This window comes from Patiria miniata, unplaced genomic scaffold (assembly GCF_015706575.1).
Source record: "Patiria miniata isolate m_02_andy unplaced genomic scaffold, ASM1570657v1 HiC_scaffold_6, whole genome shotgun sequence".
NCBI classification, from domain to species: domain Eukaryota; kingdom Metazoa; phylum Echinodermata; class Asteroidea; order Valvatida; family Asterinidae; genus Patiria; species Patiria miniata.
In genome coordinates this window covers 12,552,368-12,575,771 of record NW_024037073.1, presented here as the reverse complement: position 1 = coordinate 12,575,771, position 23,404 = coordinate 12,552,368, and the positions used below count along the sequence as shown (strand labels likewise).

General features: G+C 41.0%; 2 protein-coding genes across 2 annotated transcripts; both read left to right on the top strand.

Moving 5' to 3' along the window:
- The first annotated feature begins 275 nt into the window (after window positions 1-275).
- LOC119743259 lies at window positions 276-16,758 on the top strand. The gene is made up of 5 exons (XM_038219661.1): window positions 276-393; window positions 8,622-8,815; window positions 9,774-10,454; window positions 14,522-14,725; window positions 15,274-16,758. Exons 2-5 carry the CDS (start codon window positions 8,637-8,639, stop codon window positions 15,965-15,967), a joined length of 1,758 nt encoding a protein of 585 aa, XP_038075589.1. The 5' UTR covers window positions 276-393; window positions 8,622-8,636; the 3' UTR covers window positions 15,968-16,758.
- Window positions 16,759-18,768: 2,010 nt separating this feature from the next.
- LOC119743556 (isatin hydrolase-like) lies at window positions 18,769-21,265 on the top strand. The gene is made up of 2 exons (XM_038219979.1): window positions 18,769-18,980; window positions 20,209-21,265. The coding sequence occupies exons 1-2, from the start codon at window positions 18,802-18,804 to the stop codon at window positions 20,900-20,902; spliced, it is 873 nt and encodes a 290-aa protein (XP_038075907.1). The 5' UTR covers window positions 18,769-18,801; the 3' UTR covers window positions 20,903-21,265.
- The last annotated feature ends 2,139 nt before the right edge of the window (window positions 21,266-23,404 follow it).

The following is a 23,404-nucleotide window of genomic DNA, read 5'->3' as shown; positions in this document are numbered from 1 at the left end:
CCAAGTGACCGGTGAACAAACCCTGTCAATGATGGGCGAGTGCCCTTTTCACATTTGTTTATTTTATCTAACCCCCCCCCCCCCCCCATAAAATTGACCTTGCTACGCCACGTACTGATCGGCCATGTATTATTGCCTCTTTTGAAGGTCACGTTAGGTCAGCATGTCAGCATTACAGACCACTGCGTGTACGGGGAACCAACTTGGCTTCACAGGGTGCGGTGCTGAAGTGTTCTGGTTCTGGTGGTTACCAGGCAAACACTTCCTAAGTGGTTATCTCGTGTTGATGACCATTCATAATTATCCAGACAACGGTGGATTGTGGGAGGCACGTTTCATACTTTAAGAAAAGTGGTCAGTTGTTCTTCAAAGTCAAGTGCTTCAAGATACGAGGTATGTATTTAAGCCTATCTAATACTTACTTATACTTTGTTCATGGACAATGATGGATGATTGGGGCTAGTCTACTAAGGGGCACTAGGTCCTGAAATCCCGAAAATTCCATGTTTTGGATTGTTTACTTAGACCATAGAGCTTGCTCTATATGCTTAGGGGCCATTCAGAATTTTCAATGTTTTAAAATTTCGATCTTTTTTCCAAATTGTGGGTGGGTGGGTCAAGCTACATAATTGAAAATCGAAATTCACTTTTCATGGAAAAAGATTAAAAAACCAAGAAAGATAGATCTTTTGACTTGCCTGAACTACGCGCAAGCGTTCCGATATTGCGATGCGTGTTTCTTTTCCAACTTCGTCCCCTGTATGTACTGTCAGTGGCGTAGCCAGTAATTTTTCAGTGGGGGGGGGGGGGGGGGGCTGGGGGGCTGGAACATTTGTACCTTCAATGGTACTATGTTTAATTAACCTGTTCATTTGTTTAGTTAAACTAATAACGCATATATAGTTGCCAAATATGGCACTAACAAGTTTGAGGTCGGCAATTTCGTCTTTAAAAATCTGGGTACGTCGGGTTACTGTACACACAATATTGTCCTGGAATCAACAGTACCAAAGTACAGAAAGTCGTACGCAAGAGCTCCCCAGCAAGTATCGCTGACGCCATTATGATTCCAAAATTTCTCACTGTGTCACACAGTGAAATAACTAAACAGCGTCGTTGTATTGTGAACACATAAAAGCATTCAAGTTGCGTTATTGCACACTTTCTGCAAGTCGACATAGATATCCTTGAACCACTGCCCCTGCTTTGCATAACAAGTGCACATGAATGAACTATTCGACTTTTATTCAAAGAAATTTCTATTACAGTCACCAGACTCTATTCAGTAAAGTCCCCGTCAAAACGGAAGTACACAATCCACGTGCATAACGCACGGCTACACCATCGTACAGTGTGGCAGGGACACCAACAAGTAACACAACTAAATTTGTTTTTAAAAATTGATAAATATTCTGATTGAATTTCGTTAAAAGAACTTGTTGGTGAGGTATCACATATTCTAGCAAATTGATAAAAATGTACATAATACAATATGCAGTTTTGAGGGAAATGGGCAAAATACTGCATAAATATTTTCACTTGATCATATTCATAATACACAAACGGACAATTTTCATTTTCAGACCCACAACGAGAAATATTGTTAACACTGGGGTTATTGTGAGGAGTTGTGCTGGGAATCCACCAATACATAAATTCCCATAGGCACCAAAGATAAATACCCCAATTTAAACAAATCGGGGAACATACTCTGAACCCTCACAGGTGATCAAAACATACATCAAATGAAAGCTGAATTAATCCTCTTTACTTTTTTGTAAATCTTCTTTTGGGGGGGGGGGGGTTGACCTATGACTTTTAGGTGATTTTTCCCTCGAACGATGATCACCCCATCGCCATTTTGAAAAAAACAAAAAAACAAACAGATTACTTCCACTCCATATCAATATAGATTCCATTCAAATTTTTTGTTCAGAAATCCAAATTCAGGAACATGGACCCTTCACTTCTACAAATACAGACCCTCAAGTGCAGGGGCCAACATTCTTTATTATTATAGATAAACTAGTATACAAATCGTAATTTGGCCGGATTAGGTCGCGCCTATTTGGGCTGCCTCTCAAATGTACTGCGATCGGGAAATCTCCAGCGTTATAAAGACTTGAAGAAACTTTATTTGATTTATTTGATTCAATTATTTTATTTTAAATCTTAAAACATAAAATAAAAGCTAAAAGTTGGACAGGCTGCCACGGATATGTAAAAGTAAAAAAAAAACAATTGTCATCAGACATTTATCCAAACCCCTGCCAATAAAACAGATTTAAAATTACATTCATAAAAATTAAAGTACTATTGAAAAGTAAATTGTACAAATCATACGAGACGAGACATGATGAGACATGACGAGACGAGACAAGACGGGGAGATGAGACAAGACTCAGCAAAAAAATCATAGAGTGAAACAATGGACAAGCCAGATAGATACAAAAATATAAAAACGAACTAATAAATAAATACTCTTACAACCCAACAAACAAACAAACAAACAAAACAAGACTCAATAACGGGAATGAATTACAAACGGGCTAAAAATATTATTACAAACAAAACAAAACAAAACCGAGAAACAAAAGCAATCCCATTCCCCAGAGAGAAAAATGCAAACCATAAAAACATACAACCTAGTTGGCATACATACGTCTACACTCACATTAAATACACACACTAAAGAAACAACAAGAAAATACCCGGAACAAAATGAAATAAGACACAATTTTACATTGACGATAAAATAAATATGACTGCAATAATTCCTCCCTCAGTTTTAAAAGAAAAGATTCACAACCTTCCATAGTTAAAACTTTTTCTAATTTTAACACGGTGACTTCAATGAGGCAATTGAACAGTTCTCTTATCTTGTAATCCATGTGTCTATCAGTTCGAAGTTTCAAGTGGTGAAACGTTAAAGGCTGTGCGACGGAACTGCCCTGCAATTCATTCCTGAAATTATTGTTGCATTCCCTATTAGTTCATTAACTTTATATTAGAATCAACATTATTATCTATGATAACGAATTTGGCGGGAAACAGAGCTTTCACTCAGTGACTTTACTGGTATATTTGACTTCGTGGGGATTCCTCCAACGTCAGGCTTTTCCTTGGTTTTAACACCGGTGTCGGAGTCTCACAACACTAACTGGGGGAACCAAGTATGCCAAAGATTCTAGCTGAACCGAGTGGGCATGGTACGAGCTTTCGCTTCGCAGAGACGGCCGGACTGAAGCGGGAGCGGACCACTACAGTGACGGGGAAGCAACAGCTGGACGGGGCCAGCGAGTGTACCGGATCACACTATAGTTCGAGCCATGGTGTGCATGGTCAACCGGGGCCAGTGGCGTAGCAAGGAATTTTTCAGTGGGGGGGGGGGGGGGGGGGGGGGGGGGGGGCGCTGGGGGGGCTGAAACATTTCATGGGGGGGGGGCGTCATGTAGATCAATGATAATTTTTTTAGAAACTCAAAATCTCAGGGGGGGGGGGGGGGGCGACGGGGGGGGGGAGGGGCGACAAGGTTTCATGGGGGGGGGGGCTGTCGCCCCCCCCCACGCCCCCGTGGCTACGCCACTGTGTACTGTACATGTGCGTCATGTAGGCCTACGTGTATCCAATCGCTATAAAAACTGGACTATTCAACCACTGGACTCCAAGACTACGAGGACCGCAGCCTGTGATGTGATGTCTGCCCAAACCTGATGTTTTCTTTCGCTCGTACCCCCCGCCCTGCAAACAGGGCGGGGGGGGGGGGGGGTACGAGCGAATGTTTTTCTCAGCTACCTCACGTGACAGGCACAACCTCGTATGTCACATGTCATCCACCTCATCCAGAAAACGACAAAACCACGGTCATCTTTGTGGCTTCCAAAACTGCAACCTGTCATTCGTTTCCCAACAGCATATCAGCTGGCAAAACACAAGAAAACTGAAGGTCACCAGTGCAAAAGAGGAAGACCAACAACTTCACGCCGTCACTGAACTAGACACACATGTACATGGTGTTCAAGTACATGTACATGCAAGTGCATGTACATGTTCAGTTTTTTATTAATCGAAATTAGGGGTGGGTGGGTGGGTCAAAATAATTTGGAAAAAAAGTCGAAATTTTAAAACATTGAAAATTCTGAATGGCCCATTAGCCTATTTCAAACGTCTGGTTGAAAGAATGTCTTACCGTTCCCGAGAGAAAACGAAAAAACCCGCTTCACATCGGACACCAATGCGAAAAAAATGGTTTCTTCAACGTCCGCAAAAGGCGAACACTTTAGGTGCACTGAACCAATTCAAGCCCCATTGAAAACAGTGTAAAATTATAAAAGTTCAGGGCCAAATAACATGCAAACCGACATCACTGGGGTTTCTCAAACAAAATCAAATTATTGTCTTGTCCTTCATGTTTTCATTCAATTTTGGGTAGCCGATTACATTTTTAAATATTCACACCAAAACAAAATCACCTCCAGTGGTAGTTCCCAAGTCTGCATGTGGCCATTTTACAAGTGGCATCCTTCCACTTTCCATAGGACACATTTTTCAACCGTAATTTTATCAAGCCTGCCCTCAGATAGAAGTCCAAAAACCAGGGAGTTGATCCTTGGCTATATGTACACAATTCCACCGTTTTTAAAGCCAAACGGTCTCCTTTTATAAAAAAAAAAATTGTGGGGTCACTTTTTATGCTAATCAGCTGGCGCAGAAATTCTCACTTGAATTAGTTCACTGCACCCTAATTACGAAGGAAATCACAACACGCATCCAATTAACAGCTCGAATTGATGGGGTTGCAAAAAGTGGACCCCGAAATTCGTTCTCGCAAGCATAATACAGGAATAACACAAAACCGCCCAGTTTTTAAAGGATAGTTGTGTGGATGTTTATATCCTACTTTAAATGTTATTTCCAATTACCATCATCTCGTTCCAAGCGCGTTTTGTAGCCTAATTGGGCTGTTTCCAGGACCCAGTGTCGCTTTAATTTGTAACATATGGGTATACATGTTCTGGTTCTGGTTCTGGTTCTGTCGGTAAAATTCACTTCAGAATATCACACCAACTTAAGACCTTTATCCTTGCAGCCTCATACTGTATATGTATGAGGATAACTGCCAGAAACACCGGGGTGAACCCCTTCTCTTTAATAGCGATAAGTGTTTGCTGGGTTCTTTTACGTGCATTATACGGCACACGGGACCTACGGCTTTACGTCCCATCCGAAGGACGAGGCAATAATGATTAAGTGCCTTGCTCAAGGGCACAAGTGTCCGGGCCTGGGCTTGAACCCACGCCACTGTTGCCTCTGAAACACCAGAGCATGAGTCCAGTGTTCTTAACCGCTAGGCCATGTAAATACAGTAATTATGTGTGTGCATATAATTATTATTATTTGCAATGATGTGTGGTGTGGGCCCCTGAGAAATCATTCTTATGCAGTCGGCCCAGTTTTTGTAACAGGCCCCGATTCAATAAAGATAACTTTCGGTACTTATAGTGAAGAGATGATGCCAAAATAATGTAGGGCCAGACTATATGTTCTTCTGATGCACAATTGGGTTTTAGAAGCTCTGCAATCTCAGCCCTCGGCTTTCCTGACCACTTTGGCCAGATTTTTCGGAGCAAATGTTTACTATTCCGTGGAATCCGTGCTCCATTTTTCCCTTAATTTTTCCTCTCTATTTATCAATTTAAGACGCATGTAGAATCCTTTGCTTTTTTATGCATTTTGTTCGTTTCCAATAAAAACACCACTCAAAATCCAAAGACGATTGTTCAAACCCTATATAACCTGTTGAAGTTTCAGCTCGATCAGTATGTAATGTATACACGTTTCGAGAAAACAGTGAAATATCATGTACAACTTTTTGATCACGAATGGACGATTTCGTCCATAGACTTAAGCACTCTAGGCCTATACATATCAATTGAATGATCATTGGAAATCACCTACATTTCTACCGGTGGATTTTTTTTCTAAATGACAGCAAGCCAGACGGAAAAAAATCCACGGTGTTTAGAACCCGTACGACCTTTATTCGAGTAATTTTTTTGATAATAATTTGGTAGGTTACTTTTGGGATAAATGCAAATGATCCTATATGCATTTAAGATATGAGTAGAAGAAAATGCTTACCAAAGTAAAACAGACGAGCAGTTATATTGCAACTTCATGACTACTCAATCTTTCGCCAGTTAATTTATTCAAGTGATGCTCTATGTTTCTTCCTTTGCCTCCCCACCCCTTTTTTCGGGGAAGGTCGTGTAATTTGCAAGATTTTGCAATTAAAATTTGCTCGCAAATTCTCTTGGTGTCAGTCGAGTTTTAATTTTCAAGAACACTTAAACAAAAAAGCTGATCGGCGGCAATAGCTTGTAGAAGGTGTTCACTGTCAAAAATAGACTAAGTCATTTAATATAATAACTTTCACAATTTGAAAGAGGCTTCGGTTTTTAAAAAAAATGTTTAAAACAATACCTTGATTGTAATTCACGACGTTGAGAAATTGAGGCCGGGAATTGCTAACAATCCGGAACTAGGAATATAAAATCATGCAGTATAGGAAATGAAAGCGAAGCATTACCTGCCTGTTTAGTCCGCTTGTCGGAACATATTTAGTACTGAAAGGGCTTCGTCAATAATTGCTTTTGTCCTAAGGAATTATTCATTTATATAGTTACAAACAGATCAATCTTCTCAGATTTTGTTTTTTATTTAACGGGTTGTTACATCAACAAGCCAATATTTTATCGGGGTTTCTTCGAAGAAATTCAGTCAGTTGCCGGAATTTTATGGACATCTTCAGGGTGCTGATTTTTTTTTTAACCCTGCGCAGAGTGACCTGCTACCCTTTGGGCCCCAGGTAACCGAATTTTTTGAAGAAAAAAAAATTGAGGGCCAATAACGTTCACCTCCTATCTAATCCTCATTCAACCCTTGCCAAATCAGCTAGTGAACTTTGCAGCCAGGGCTACACCCAGGCCGTGTCAACAAACTTTCTACCAGGCCTCCTGCCAAGTCTCATTGAAAATCAACAAAGACCTGTAACTTGACACAGTCATCTCCCTTCATAACTGCATACCACAGGCACAGCCGCCAGTCAATTATCTTACCTGCGCACTGTCTGGCAACTGTCTGGACACTGTCTGGCACGTGGCTTTTTGTTGTGTTGCTATGAATAGGGTCTTGCGTAGTGCGGGAAAGTACCTGCTGCCCAGAGGGCAGTTGACGAGTTGTTTTAAAGTTTTTTTGTAAACGCTGCGCAGGGTTAAGCTTTAAATCGTTACTAGACAAAGTCTTTACGATTTTTTTGTGCGTGGCTCCGATAGGCGCAGTAGCTGTTCATATAAATACTTTTTTTTTACCTGAATTCCATAAAACTTGGAAATTAGGGTAAATCGAGTAGCAAAGATTATGTGGGATATTTTTCAGGTCCAAAGTCAACTGAGGTCAATAATGATTTAATTCACGGAAGTTTCGGTTATGTTTTTTAGGGAAAAGTTTATAACATTGTACATGCATGCTTTGATGGAGTTTGATGAAACTTAGATGCAGTGACCCTTGGATGTGAAGACACAATTCTGCTTCGGAATGTAGAGGTCAAATGTCATGTAGGGGTCATTGTTAAAATGTACTTCAAATGTCTTTTTTTCCTACATAATTTGATGGATTTTGATGTAAAACTGTTGACCTGCATAGGATAGAAAATTCTAAACTTTTGATTCTTGTAGGACTTTATGTTCCTGAAGCAGAGCATGGACCTATTCATTTATACAGAGGTTCCCAAGTCATATGGTACTAAGTTCTTCTTTATCCGAAGCTGGAGACAAACCCGGTTTTGGTCGACCTTTCCTCTATACTGCACGAATTTAATTCATTAACACATTGAGACCTTTTTCCTGTGGTTTTCAAATGCCCCAATATTTATTTATTATTTCAACCGACGATACACCGTTTTTTCCTGCATTATTTGTCATAACAATACATTTCTTCATTATTTACATAAGAGGATACAGATTCTGTATAATAACAATTCATGTATATCAATATTTTTTGCTAGTTGAAATAAATCTTCCGGGGACCGGGAATTATCACTGACCAACTGAGACACTGAGTAGGGCCTATAGACCTTTCTACGCTTGGTTGGCAAACTGCATTTTTGCCAACCACGGGTTGGAAACTATGGAAGGTCCAGCACTGCAAAAATAAAGAAGAGTTATACAGATAACCAAAATATTATTTCATTGTTGGAAATACAACATTGTCAACAAAGCTACAACATAATTCCCAGACGTGCCTTTTTACTTTGTATTAAGGGCGTTTGGGGGATTTGTTTTGGTAAAACATGTTGCCAACCACGGCTTCAATAATATGCGCTTGCGGCAGCCCATGTAAAATGGCGCCAATGTTTACAAACAAAAGAAAGGTCTATAAATGGCCGTTCAGGTTGCGACTGTCTAACTACTGAACAACTGATCAGCAGTCAACCCTTCGGGTCCAGCTCGGCTATGTAGGCAAACATTGTCTTTCCTTAAGCATATCAAATCAACTCCTTGGCATAATTCATTTGGAATATGAATCATCATTGTAGCCATTTATTTAATTCCCTTCATCAGACACGTTAATTCAAAATGGCCGATCGGTTCACCGTAGTCGTCATGTTGCTCATGTCCACCTCTGCCCTGGCCCTGAAGAAGGGGGAACTTCTGGACATGTCTTTCGGCTTTGATGGCAACTCCCTCAGCTATCCCGGGTTGGGTTTCTTCGAATTGACGTCACAGTATCGGGGGCCCTTGAACGCTATACCGTGGTAAGTTTGTAGTATCCTAGGATGCTCCTTCATCAGCAAAGCAATCCTTGCTAGAGCCATAGGGCCTATATGATCATTTGCATTTATCCTAAAACTAACGGTATTAAATAAATGAAATTGATTGCTGCCATTTAGAAGAAATGAAAAAATATAGGTGATTCCCAAACAATCGGTCAATTGACTGATTTTTGGAAATAAAGAGTTATACAATTATAGAGATCATGTTTCATGATCAAAAGTGTAATGTCAACTGCACTGAAACTTCAACAGGTTAGGTTTATAGAACACAAGCTGAATTACCCGATCATAGATCGGGTAGGGCGTAGTGTTGGAGATGAAAATGTGGAGAGTTAAATGTAAATGAGGGATATAGTTGGGAGACATGCAGTTATAGTAAAGCATTTTCTGTGGTGTGATCTGAGGCAATAGAACATGTTTCTTTTTAAGTTCTTTGGATTTTGATTGGTGTTATTATTGCAAACGAACAAAAGTCATGACAAGCAAATGATCCTAGGCTATATGTCTTTTAACATTCATTGGAAAGAATGGAAAACCGATGTCACATTTGAAGTGGCAGGACTGAAGAAACGCTCATCAGAAGGCAGTGAAAAAAACCTGGACCAGAATTATACAAACTTACAATCACTCGCTCTAACTTTGAAGAAGAAAAAACATTATACACCGAATTCCCGAAGCAGTCTACGTTCCACTCGGTTACGTACTTGTATACACAATGACATGTACACTTGAGCCAGCAGGAACATGTTTATATAAAAGCTTTCCAGTTGATGATGAAATGGTTGCTAATGTTGGTTCTAGTCCTCACGAATCACAATTTTTAAGCACGGTCGGTCAAGGTCAATTGCTTATTAAGTTAACCTATATGAGATTGTTCCGCAGATTTTAAGTGATTGTTACATGACTTTATCGTTTCTACATCTTTTTCAAATTCCAACAGGGTGGAGTACAACAATATCCTTTCACCGGAACACGTTGGCACCCACATGGACGCCCCCATCCATGTTTCCGAAGGCAAGCTGCACATCGACGAAATACCACTCAGTCGCTTCACATGTCCGGCCGTCCGAATTGACATAACTGAGAAGACAAAACTGGACAGAGATTACGGAATGACAGTCCAGGATCTGCAAGACTGGGAGGAGGTCCATGGCAAGATTCCAGACGACTCTTTGCTCTTCGTCTACACCGGTTGGGGTGCTTTCTACCCGGATCGTCTAGCCTACCAAGGAACGACGCGTAATGACACCTTTCTGGATGAGCAAGGGGAGTCATTGGTTCACTCGCCGGGAGTTGCACCAGAAGCAGCCACGTGGCTGTTGGAAAATCGCAAGATTTCGGGCATTGGATTAGATGCACCATCCCTCGACATTGGTCAGGACACTGAATTAATGACCCATCAGATTTTATTGGGAGCAAACATTTACGGCGTTGAGAACGTGGCAAATCTCGATAAACTGCCAAATACCGGAGCTTGGGTGTACGCATTCCCCATGAAGATTGTAGGTGGAAGTGGTGGATCAGTGCGTCTCGTCGCCCAGTTGAAGGCGGATACCTCCGGCGCAGTGATGCTCTCCGCTTCGTTTGTTACACTTCTGGGCTTGATCTCAGTTTTGTTTTAGCCAACAGATACCTGGCTATAATAATCTTTGCAGATTAGCTCTTAATTAACTAACATGGTCGTAAAAAAAGTATCTGCTTCACAAATCTTGCAAAGATAAAAATGAAAAGTTGTAACCATAGAATGGCAAAATATTATGATGCTTATATTAGTTTTATATTCTCTTAGTTCTAAAATTAATGATCAATATTCCAAAGTTATATTCATGTCAAAATTCACTCTGTCCGATGGCAATTCCTCTAAAACGTTTGCGTCAGATTTGACAAGAATCCTGACATTTTTTTGGGGGGGGGAGGGGGGGAGAACGACACTTCTCAGGGTCAACATGACCATTTTCCTGGTCAAAATTCTAAAAAAAAAAATTCAAACTGTAGGCTTAATTGTAGATAGAAGAGTAAATATACGAGTTATTAATACCGATTATACTCGACGTTATACTCGATTATAATTTTCTGACGTTTTGGGGTAGAGTAGCATGAAATATACGTGTCGGCATGACGTACAGGGAATATTGGTCAATGCAAGGGAGACCAAACAGGTCACATGTAGATTGTGCGGATGGCTCACGCCACAGTAAATCAAGTTTACCAAGCAAAAGGTTTTGAGCTTATATTACAAAGTCGATGTCGTTAAGTCGTGAACATAACTTGGGTTGACCTTAGACATCAACGGAGAGCTACTTAATACCCCCTTCAGATTCAACCTGACTGAAACTGCTGAAGTGCTCAGGTTAAAGGGAATATACAACATTTGCAAACATCGAAAAATAAAACTACCAAGTTTTTACGAAATACCTTACTAGGATGCTGGTAAATGACAGTCTCAAGCATCTTGTAAAATTATGGCACCTGGTGTGAAGTCATTTTCAAGAAAATGGTATTTTTGTAAACATTTCCAACGGTGATCGGCCGACCAGCGTTGGAAAAACCTAACTATTTATCAACTTCTGCTCCAAATTTACCATTTTCCAGTCCAAATTGTGTTTGCTATTGGTTACATGTTCATGAACGGGTGCAGGCCAGCTAGACTGGCTCCCTTGCCTTACAATTTTCCATCATTTATAAATTGATCTATTTTATCTTTTGTGGAGTCAGGGAACCAGACTTCTTGAACATTTTTGTTTTTCTTGGCGTTTCCAACCTTTTCGAACACAAAACTTCAAAAATGTTAGTGTAACAATATTTGATCTATTATACTTACCTCTCAAATAGTTCATTTCTGAAAATTACAGCAAAATCCAATTCGCCATTTTTATGGGTTAAACTTGGAAATAGCACGGACAGGACCAACATCGTCCTCAGAGCTTACTTTATTTCCAACCTCGCTTCCATTAGTATAGCCCTGGATAGGAAACTTTCTTCCGATTTTATATCGTGCACTTGGTGTTGTTATTTTTAACGTGCACTTCGTGTTTTCAGGTTCATTTTAGTTATTACGTCCACGGCACCTTCTCCCAAATAAGCCTGTCCTTTCCAATTTGCTCATACTAATATGAAATGTGATACTGCATATTGGCTGGAGAAATTGTAACATTTAAACTTTGAAAACAATCGTGTTTACGTACTAACTCACGCCGCGACGAATTGATTCTGTTTTTACCAGACACTGCGTACATAAACAAACGCTAACGTAACGCACAGGCAGGCACCAGACTATTCCTAATTTGCATACGTGTCCAAAAACTTTGGACATGCAAATGATCCGATACCAGGGTGAAAGAGCAGGTAGTGGTGGGCGCGTACTGCTCGACACCCTGGGGACGAGGTTGGGAAAGTACATTTCGACTGTCAGCGATTCTTGTTAGGGTAGGGCATATTCCCACTTTTAAAAAAGTGAAACGACCAACGGAATATTACTTGTACGACCTAAATGAACGTGCCCAATACAATTACTAATTCATTGCCAGTTCCGCCTCAGAGCGCATGCGTGCTGAAAAGTTATTATAATAATAATAATAATAATAATAATATGTATAAGTGATATATAGGGTCGCTTGGCGTGCAGGTAATATATGCTGTATTGTGTTAGCATTTTTTTTTATCATATACTACTGTATTAATATTTGACTATATTTGACTTTCTTTCACAATGTACGAAAAAAATTAATAATAACGGGAAGGGATTTATCATACAATTTAATAAAAGATGAAAACATTTTGATTTTTTTCCCTTCAAAACTCAAAGTGGTGTGGGGTTAATGTATGATTGTCAATTTCCTGCCAAACTGAACAACTGTAAGAGGTGAATTTAAAGTCCGAAAAATGACGTTATGTAATTTATATACTAAGAGTTCAACGTTGGTGTAAACATATGAAATTATTTTGGTTTCTTCGAAATTGGAAATCGTAATGAAATTTTCCCCATCTTTTTGTTTTTGTTTTAATTAAACTTGACACAATTAATCTATAGGTTTTGCCATTGAATAGAATAAAGCATGAATTGAAAGAATACTTGTCATTTCTTCTCAACCAATTTATTTGGTATTTACAGCCTTTATGAAAATATGAGGGAAAACGTGCGTTGAAGTAAGAGGTGGCACCGTTTGTTTCATGCAGAAACTTTATTCTGATTACGCTGCCCAATGACAAATAAAAGCCATATTTGAAACTCAAATTCTTGGCATTTTACAGCCATTAAGCCCACTAAAATATGAAATGCCAAATTCGTAATGCAATTCATCCCCTTCACCACACAGCATTTTAAATAAATGCATAAATAATGTGGACCGAGGTCGCAGTTTTAAGAACCTAATTGTACTCAGTGGCGCATCCACGATTTGGCTTGGGGGGGGGGGGGGCTCACATTATGTTTTTCATTTTTTTTAAGTTTAAAACTAAATAGAAAAAAATGCCCAAAATTTGTGGCCGCAGAAAAAAATGGGTCTTTAGGGGTGGAGGGCGGACTTACACCCATATTATACTACTAGAAAATAGGCAAACTAAAAACAAAATTTTAAAAAATGACAACCTCTTGGGGGGGGGGGGCTCAAGCCCCCGAGGCCCCCCTTGGGTGCGCCAATGATTGTACTCCGGATTGACTGACACCCGTACACGCGCACGCATCTTCTTTGAGGGTTATAAGTACATGCCTGCATGCAGCCATTTTGCAAATGGCATCCCTCAACTTTCTCAGGCAAGGACCCATTTTTTTTCAACCGCAATTTTATCAAATCTGCCCTCAGAAGTTGTGGGAGCACTTTTCATGCTATTATGAGCTCGCGTAGAAATTCTCACTCCGATCAGTGTGTGCGCCCTTTAAATCGTAATGGGCACTGAACACCAGAACACTGGTCGCAGGTCACACGGCAATGGCATGCAGGCTTTCGAATACGCCCCTGAGGTCACAGGATAATACATAAATCATTTAGCATAAACGATGTGGGCATTAAATTGTCCAAGGACTGTAAATACTAAGTCCTAGGAGTGCTGGCCTTTCGCCTAGGACATCGTGGCTGAACTTGCCGGCATTAGACAAAGCGGCATTTAGACAAATTCCAACCAATCATCAGCCTTTTAGTGCGTGCGTTGCTACTACCCGGGCGCGTCGACGCGCCCGGATGCTTACACAAAATTGAAAAACAAAACATGCGAGTCTAGTTTTCCACGAGATCGTAATCGCGTAATTGTTTTTAGTTTACATTATCTTATTTTAATTTTACTTATAACAAGAAATTATCTGATGTACTTATTCTTATCTGACCTTACAGTTATTTGCTCTTACGTTTTCCTCACTCACCCTTCTTTCACAAATGGAAGCAACTAGGCAAAATCTGCGTTGTGATTGGTTAACCTTTCAGCACTCTTCTTATTTGCATAAAAAAACTATGAATAATTCAACAAAATCAAGTTGGAAAAGGCCTCGTGGCTTCGCCACTCGTGCGTGCTGACTTAATCTTTGCTCCAGTCGCTTCGTGCTTTCGTAGCTCCGCCGCTCTAAGCCACGATGACCTTGGCCGGATGGGAATGCGGGAGTGGTTTATTATGATGCACTGAGGTAACGATTTCATATTGCAGTCATAAATGCAGGAGTTTGTCTCAAGACAGCGAGACTGACTGAGTGAGTTGATGTTTGCAAACCTGTATATTTTCCAAAATGGCTCATCGATTCACTGGACTCGTCGTTTGGTCCATGTTCACCCTCGTCGTGGCCCTTGAGAAGGGGGAGATTCTTGACATGACATTCGGTTACGACGATAATTCTTTGGCCTATCCTGGAAATGGATTCTTTCAGCTCACCGTTCGAAATCGAGGGCCGAAGGGCGTCTTTCCTTGGTAAGTTAAGTGCAATATATGGGTATTTCATTTCCACACGATAAGGCCTAATGTGCATCACCTTGGATTGGAAATCTGGTTCATGACCGCAGTTGAGCTTGATAGTTAAAACTGTTCAAAATATAGTAAAACCTTAAGCACAAATTCTTCCGAAAATGATCTGCTCGTGTGCCGTTGCTTCCTGCATGCTGGTGACCCACAGTTACAATTTTGAATTGCGATTTTCAATGCCTTGTCAATAGGCATATACAGTCTTAAAAAAAGTTGAATAAAACAGTTTTCAAATCCCTGTTACACGATTGTACTATTAATAATTGATTCAAATAAGTACTATGAGATTTGCTTGGTTTCTATATCTAACTCGACATTTTGTTTTCTTTTTCTATATTGAATTTGAATTTAAAGTCAGGTAACATCTTCATATATTTGGAACTGGTGAAGACAATGAAAGAAAAGTGGCTTGGGTTAAGTTGAGTTGGGATGAGATGGGTTCGCTTGTTTGTTTTTCTAACTCGACATTTTGTTTTCTATTTCTATTTGTAATACAGGTTGGAAGATAACTCCTTTTGTACCCCGGAGCACATTGGCACCCACATCGACGCTCCGGCACACTTTGCAGAAGGCAAAATGCGCATTCATGACATACCACTGGGTCGACTGATACGCCCGGCAGTCCGAGTGGATATTTCCGAGAAGGTGAAGGTAAACGGAGATTACATAATGACAGTCCAGGATCTGCAAGATTGGGAGGAGGTCCACGGCAAGATCCCAGACGACTGTTTGCTCTTCGTCTACACCGGTTGGGGCGCTTTCTACCCGGATCGCCTGACTTACTTTGGTACAACTCGTAACGATACCTTTCTGAATGATCAAGGGGAGTCACTGATACATAGCCCGGGATTGGATCCTGAAACCGCTACGTGGTTGCTAGAAAATCGTAACATAGTCGGTCTTGGGATTGACACGGCGAACCTCGACTATGGACAGAACCCTCGTGTAACGAGCCATCAGATTCTATTGGGAGCCAACATCTACGCACTGGAGAACGTGGCCAACCTGGACAAACTGCCAAACACAGGGGCTAAGGTGTATGCACTCCCAATGAAAATTGTCGATGGAAGTGGAGCACCTGTACGTATCATCGCCATGTTAGATGGGGATAGTTCTTCGGGTGCAGCAACGCTTTTGGCCACATTCTTTGTTTGTGGAGTTTTTCTTGTAATCAGTTTGATTTTTAAATAGATGAATGGCCATTGGTTTGTCTGAACCACCCTCATCTCTGTCTTGAATAGATACAGTATAGGGTGTAACTTCTATAAACGGCTATCGTTGCGCTATGCTTAAATTGAGAGCACTGATAGTGTTATTGGAGGTAATGTCATGCTAAGTACATCACTCTAAAAAAAAAACTGCCTGGGGAGATTTGACCCGGACTCCAGTTTTATTAGGCCAAATACTTAGGAGTTAAGAAAGGACCCTTTTCTTGGTCGAAATGACACTGTAGGCCCCCTATAGTTTTGCCAAGTTTTCCGGGTCAAACTGACTCGAAAAATGATCAACAGAAACGGTTGACTCGCAGTGTCGTTTTCGACCCTGAAAGGTATTAGGCGGAATCCGGGTCAACCTGATCAGGGACATTTTGATTGTTATGTGTGATTAATATTCATTTCATTTTATCATCGGTACATTACGCTGATCAGTGTGATAACGCAATTTTATGTGCGGCCCACACAAAAAGTACAGCTTCAGAAACTACGAATTTGATATACATCATTAAATGAGCTGCTTTTGTTACATTGCGGCTAGTCTGTGTCGTTTCCAATAAGTTTAGAACACATGCGAGCCACGAGTCTGAAAAGGTGGAAGGATGTCTAATGTGCATACTAGTAACGGTCTGGGTTACACAATGTATGAGTTACAGAAATATCTCTTTTAACTATTGGTCTATTTTAACTTTCCATTTTGTAAAACATTTTTGTAAGTTTTATTCGGATCATTTGAATAAATGGCTTGGTGGAGTCGTATAATTTGAATTGTTTGCAGGTTTTAAAAAGTTGTCAAAACAACAGAAAACTAAAATCTAGGGCGAATCGGCCAGTCGGTGACTTGATACAATCATCTGAACAGACAGGCATTTTCTTCATCGTCTTGTGCGATAAATCCCCCTTAATATCCGAATCCATGAAACACATCAAGTACAGAGAGCCTATCTTTGCACAGAGCACCTGCTATTGAAAACCGGAGGTGCGAAAATCCCAACCTCGTCCCCAGTGCTTACTTTATTTCCAACCGCGTTTCCAACAGTAAGCCATGGATAGGAAACTTTCTTCATGTATCTTGATTCGATCGATACCGCAAGAGGCTAAAAATGGATTTATATTGTGTACTTGGTGTTGTTATTCACAACGTACAGTACGTGTTTTCGCGATCATTCGTCCACGCCTTCTTTAAAATATTCATTTCCCTTCCAATTTGTTCATATTAATATGAAATGTGATACTGTATGTTGTCTTGTTAAGATCGTAACAGTTTGATTAAAATAAAACCGTATTTTCGTAACTCATGCCATGCTCGCGCTGCGACGAATTGATTCTGTTTTTCCCCGACACCGCATACAAAAACAGATGTAAATGTAACGCACAGGCAGGCACCAGACTATTCCTCATTTGCATACGTGTTCAAAAATCTGAATGAAGAAGGGCATTCTTTACAAAATATTGGGGACGGGGTTTAATACCCCCTTACCCCCTCCCCCTCCGCTGGGTACGCCTATGACTTGGAGCGAAAAGCTGACAGATTTATCATCGAACTTTCATAGTTCGTTTAAGTTGTGCGCTGGGTGAATCTGAAAAAAAAAATGATAAGTGGGCCCTCAATTGACGTATATTGAGTGAGAGGTTTTGAAATGCATATTCTTATCGTACGAATTCACACGATCGTTATGGTTTTCGTAAATAGCGATACGTTTTGGAGTGTTTCCACAGAGATAATTTTGAAAACATTTATCTATTCAAAGTCTGAGAGAAACGGATTTGCCAAAAATCAAAATAAAACTAAATTAATACTTGTTTTTACTTGCCAATCGTGTCTTCAGAGGACTGTGAACTCGGGGCACATACAGAGTGGTGCAAAAAGAAGGAAACCTATACTTTTGACAGCAATTACTTGTCACCTACTTGCTGAGCATATTTAAAACATTCAAATTAATGGTAATAAAATATTGATCGTTAAACTCACCTGACGACAAAAGGATTGCAAATGCATCTTTTGTCTCTTAGATAATGGTAACTAAAACATTTCATGTGCCAAACCTGTTTGTCCACGGACGGCTTTATTCCATCTGCTTGACTGAGCTCCGGAGCTTGATTTGAAGACAAAATAAACAAACAAAACACTACAACTAGACTTACACGTGGCCTGTATTCAAATTAGCAAAATAAGTCTTTTCTTGCGATTTTTAGATATTTTTTTTCACCACGTATGGTTGAAGAGCTATAGGCCTATATCACTACATTAAAAAAAACAAATGTTAGGTATCTAAGTTAAACTTCCTGTCAAAAGTGTTTTTTTTTTTCTTTTTGCACCATCATGTACATGTATATGCAACCATGGGGCTGTAAAGTCTCTCCATTGCATTGTGTTTCTCTTACACTCGTAACGTCACACACATACATCAGACATACAGACAGACAGTCCGACCGACAGACAGACAGACAGGCATCAGACCGTAGGATCTTTAATATAGGATATTGGGCTCGGAATTTTCCGGACATTCTGTAGTGAAAAAATGGCGAATCCATGTGTCTCTCAACAAGACTTAGTCGTGTTTATTTCGTGAGGACTCCCACAATCCTAAGCAGCACCTAAATGGGGATCCCGCAACCGTAACCTTGCCCTGTCGCTTTTAGGTTGTCATGGATACATTGCAGTACGTCATCGCGATTTCTGCTGCTGCTCAGAAGAAATCGACCAGCCCATTTCATTGTAGCAACCTAGGTAACTGTAAAGTAACCGGTGCAGGTATAGCTACACTTGGTCTCGTACTGACTCAGAGCAGGTATAGGCCTACCTCGAAAATGGCTTGTAGATTCTCCGTACTCGTCTTATTGTGTGTAGTCACCTCTGTCCTGACCCTCGAGAAGGGAACATTTCTAGACATGTCCTACGGTTATGACGAAAACACTCTGGCCTACCCCAGCGTAGGGTTCTTCCAGCTTAGCATCGGAGAACGGGGTCCAACTGACAATTTTCCATGGTAAGTAACCATAAGGGCGGACCCAGGGGATCCAACGGGGGCCATGCCATGCATTTGTTTTTTAATGTAGCGCCGCAATAAAGGCAGGCACTGCACACACCACCATCTTTTCCTCCAAAAGATTTGGTTAACTTAGACGAAGTCAGCGTGAATAAAATCACTTCCACATTTCTGTGTTTTTTATTGTCCCAGCTACGTGGTAGCCATGCCCACATGGGCGTCGCCAGGATTTTTTCTAGAGGTGGGCAAAACATTTTTTTGCCCAAAAATGCTTGTATTTTTCAACACATTCTCGATTTATCAGTTTTAGACGGGGGCAGGGACATTTTGCCCCCCCCCCCCAACTCATTAAATTTACACGACTTTGTCTTTGCGCCTCTTTTTCTTTTCTTTTTTTTCCTTTTTTTTTTTTTTTTTGCTTTTCCGGGGGGGGGGGGCAAGTGCCCCCCCTTGCCCCCCTCGCGACGCCCATGCATGCCCAGGTCATCTATCACTAGATCCTAGTATGGACCATGGTACATCCACTACAGGGGGTGTCAGTCTTGTGATCCTACTGGAGGGGTTGGAAATTGGCGGGAAAACCTAGTGTGCTTGTGCGCATTTACATAGGCTTACAGGAGGTTAGTGTCTGGTTTTATTGACTGTTTAGGGCTTGAGGGATACCAGGGGTTAATCTGGGGTGAATGGTGGACTTTGAGGGCCGGGTAGCTCAAATTACATTGTGTCGTGGATTGATTCCCAGCAGGCGTCTGATATTATATTGCCAAAAATTGGCACGCGAAGTGTTAAAGTGGTCAGAAAAAGCCTCATACCGCACCACAGAGCATCTAGAATCCAAAAAAATTTCGGGGCCCTTAAGCGGGCCCCGAACCCCAAGCCGTATTTTTGGGATCCACTTTTGGGGAAACTAAACATTTTTTGGGCCCCAAAAATTGTGTTCTGGAAATCCGCCCTTGCGTAACCAAAATATAATGGTGCATATCGCGCCCGAAGCTAGAACCGTGAGCAATGTAGACGCGGCAACATCAGCTCATTGATAAGCAAATAAAAAGGCCCATATCGGCAACAATAATAGGTTCTATTTTATTACGATATAATTTCTATCCTGTGCAGTCTGCACAATGTATTCTTCGGCCCATCAATTTGCCTGCAACTTTGACCATTTCAGTAATTCTGGGAATAATTTTCGGTCTCCCGTTTATTATACTCATTCTTCGCATTCTTACAGGTTGGAATATAACTACATGTCTTTGCCGGAACACATCGGGACCCACATCGATGCCCCGGCACACTTTGCAAAAGGCCGCATGCGCGTTGATGACATACCAATCGGTAGGCTGATATGCGCGGCCGTCCGAGTTGACATCTCAGAGAAAGCTAAAATAGACAGAGATTACGGAATGACAGTCCAGGATCTGCAAGACTGGGAGGAGATCCACGGCAAGATTCCAGACGAATCTTTGCTCTTCGTCTACACTGGTTGGGGTGCTTTCTACCCGGATCGTCTAGCCTACCAAGGAACGACGCGTAACGACACCTATCTTGATGAGCAAGGGGAGTCATTGGTTCACTCCCCGGGAGTTGGACCAGAAGCAGGCACGTGGTTGGTGCAAAATCGTAATATAGTTGGTCTTGGGATTGATGGGCCAAACCTGGACTGCGGGCAGAATGAAGAGTTCATGACCCATCGGGTCTTAATGGAAGCCGACATCTACGGAATCGAGAACGTGGCTAACCTGGACCAACTGCCAAACACAGGGGCTAAGGTGTATGCACTCCCAATGAAAATTGTAGATGGGAGTGGAGCACCTGTACGTATCATCGCCATGTTAGATGGGGATAGTTCCTCGGGTACAGCAATGCTTTGGGCCACATTCTCTGTTTGTGGAGTTTTTCTTGTAATCAGTTTAATGTTTCAATAGATGAATGGCGTTTGTCTGAACCATCCTCGTCTCATTTGCATGCTCCCCATCTCTGTCTTGTTTTGAATGGTTATACAGTGAAACGCCGCTATAACGAACATCGTTGGATCCACAGAAAGTGGTCGTAATAACAATCGTTCGGTATAGCGATTTTGAACCGCCTGTACCCTCTTTTGACCAATAGTGAACTGGCATTTCTCACATCCCGTGGCCGCATGAGGAGTTGTCACGAAACTTAAGCAATAGTTTTCCCTTTTATTCCTTTGGTAAATAATAGCCATATGTCGCTCTTCAACATTCGAACACGATGTAACTATGGGTCGTTTGATGTTCGGGAATTAAAAGTGGCCCAAACAGTGTTTAATACATGTGCAACCGGTAGATTTTTTTTTAATCTGTTGACTTTTTTTTAACAACGATGTTCGGTATGTTTTGTACATCATAAAAACCTGGAGCCAAGGACGATGTTCGGTATAGCCGAATGTTCGGTATAGTGGTGTTCGGTATAGCGGCGTTCCACTGTAGTATGGAGTATAAATTCTATCAAAACGATGAATTGTATAAACGGCTTTCGTTGCGGCACCAGGGGCGGCGGAACCGGGGGCAGGGGGATGTGCCCCCTCGAGATGAAACAAAGCTTGCCCTACAATTTTGGATAATTTGTATTTCTATGGAGAGTTCTTATATGAACGAGGGATATGAAAACCAAGCCCCAAAACCCTTACAATGCGCCCTGCGTATAGTTTGTATAACGGCCGGTTTTGAAGAGCGCCCCTATTTTGGATGACGGTACCAGCACCCCCCCCCCCCCTCCCCATTACACGGAAGCCAAGTGTCCGGTGAAAAAAAGGTGTCGACATTTCAGCAAGAATGTGCTAACAAAAATGCTGGATCCGCTGCTTGTTGGAGATGCCCCCATTGAAAACTGTTACGCCGCTGATAGTGTTGGAGGTGATGTCATGTAAATACATTACATCATCTCGTGTAAACCTGGCCAGGGACTTTTGAATTGTTATTGTGATAAATATTCTTTTCATTTTATCATCTTTACATTACACAGATTGTGATAACGCAATTTTATGAACGGCATACACACGTAGCTTCATAACTTAAGAATTTGATTATAAATCAGAAAATGAGCTGCTTTGTTATACTGTAGCTAATCTGTATCGTTTCCTTTAAATTTTGTAAATACTCGAGCCACGAGTCTGAATACGTGGAAGGATGTGCATATGCATAAAGTTACTGGCTATGTTAAACAAGATGGGTTTGGAAAAAATCTTGATTGATTATTACGCAGGCATTTATAGTCTGAGTATCACCCGTTACCCACGGAGCCAAGAGTCTCTATCTCCTGTATATAACGACCGATATGTCTAGACATGCAGATAATGCAAGGCGCGCCAGCCAATCGGAGTCGCTTTTACTAAAGCGGGACGTCATTTCATTCCCATGGTTTGATTGGTCAATTTGAATACATTGTTTTGTATCTATTGTCTATGACGCGCAACGGGTGAATGACCGAAGACCCGATATAGCAAGCGCCCGCTGATTGGTCAAAATCTAGAGGTCAAGAGGCGGTGTTGTCTTGCCTAATTAATCAGCGAATCTGCCGACATAGTATCCAAAAATTCCCAAAGACAGCACCTGCAGTGATAAATCCCCATACTTGTAACTTTTCTTTAAAATAGTCAGAACTCTCACAGGTGTTCATGCAGGCTGCACAGTAAAATGATGATCAACATGTCATCTTTCATTTTCTTTTCAGTTGTATTTTTTTTGGGGGGGGGGGGTTTACGGTTGACTTTTTTTGAGAAATTCTCACCCAAAGAAGATCACCCCGAAAACAAATGATGTGTCCCAAACTGGAAAAGTATAGCCCTCTTGAAAAAAAAGGATCCATCCAGACCATGGCTAAATAGGGCCCGATTGCACCCTAAATGCTCCGAGTTGGAAGCCCCAAGTCCAGGCCAGAGGTGCAGTGCCACTTGTCTTCAATTTCCCAATTCCATGGCTCTCAGAACTCAGGGGGTACCCCTCTGTCCCATATTGTGCTGGGTATAGCATATTAATTTTGTGTTTTTAAAGTGTTGAGTCCCTTATGTAGGAAACGTCCTAACAAACAAGTAGAATTGACCAAATCAGCATACCTCCAGTATGTTTGGTTGAGATTTTCATCTACGTAAAATCATACTCGGTAGGGTATGCAATTTACATGATCAGGAATATTCAACATTAAATCATATTGATTGGTGTGCAGAATGATTTTGATTTGAACATTGCAGCTTAAGTTCTAGAATACAGAGAAAAACTGAAGAACGAAATAATGTAAAAGTATATGTTTAGCATTATAGAGCAATACACCAATGTGTATCTTCATTAATGGTATAATATGTTCTTTTTAAAAAAACATTGAAAGTTTGGATCGGGTCATAAAAATTAATATTGAATTAGTTATCGATTTTCACGTTGCTGCATGGGAGCTTCCATCGAGGAGTGGAT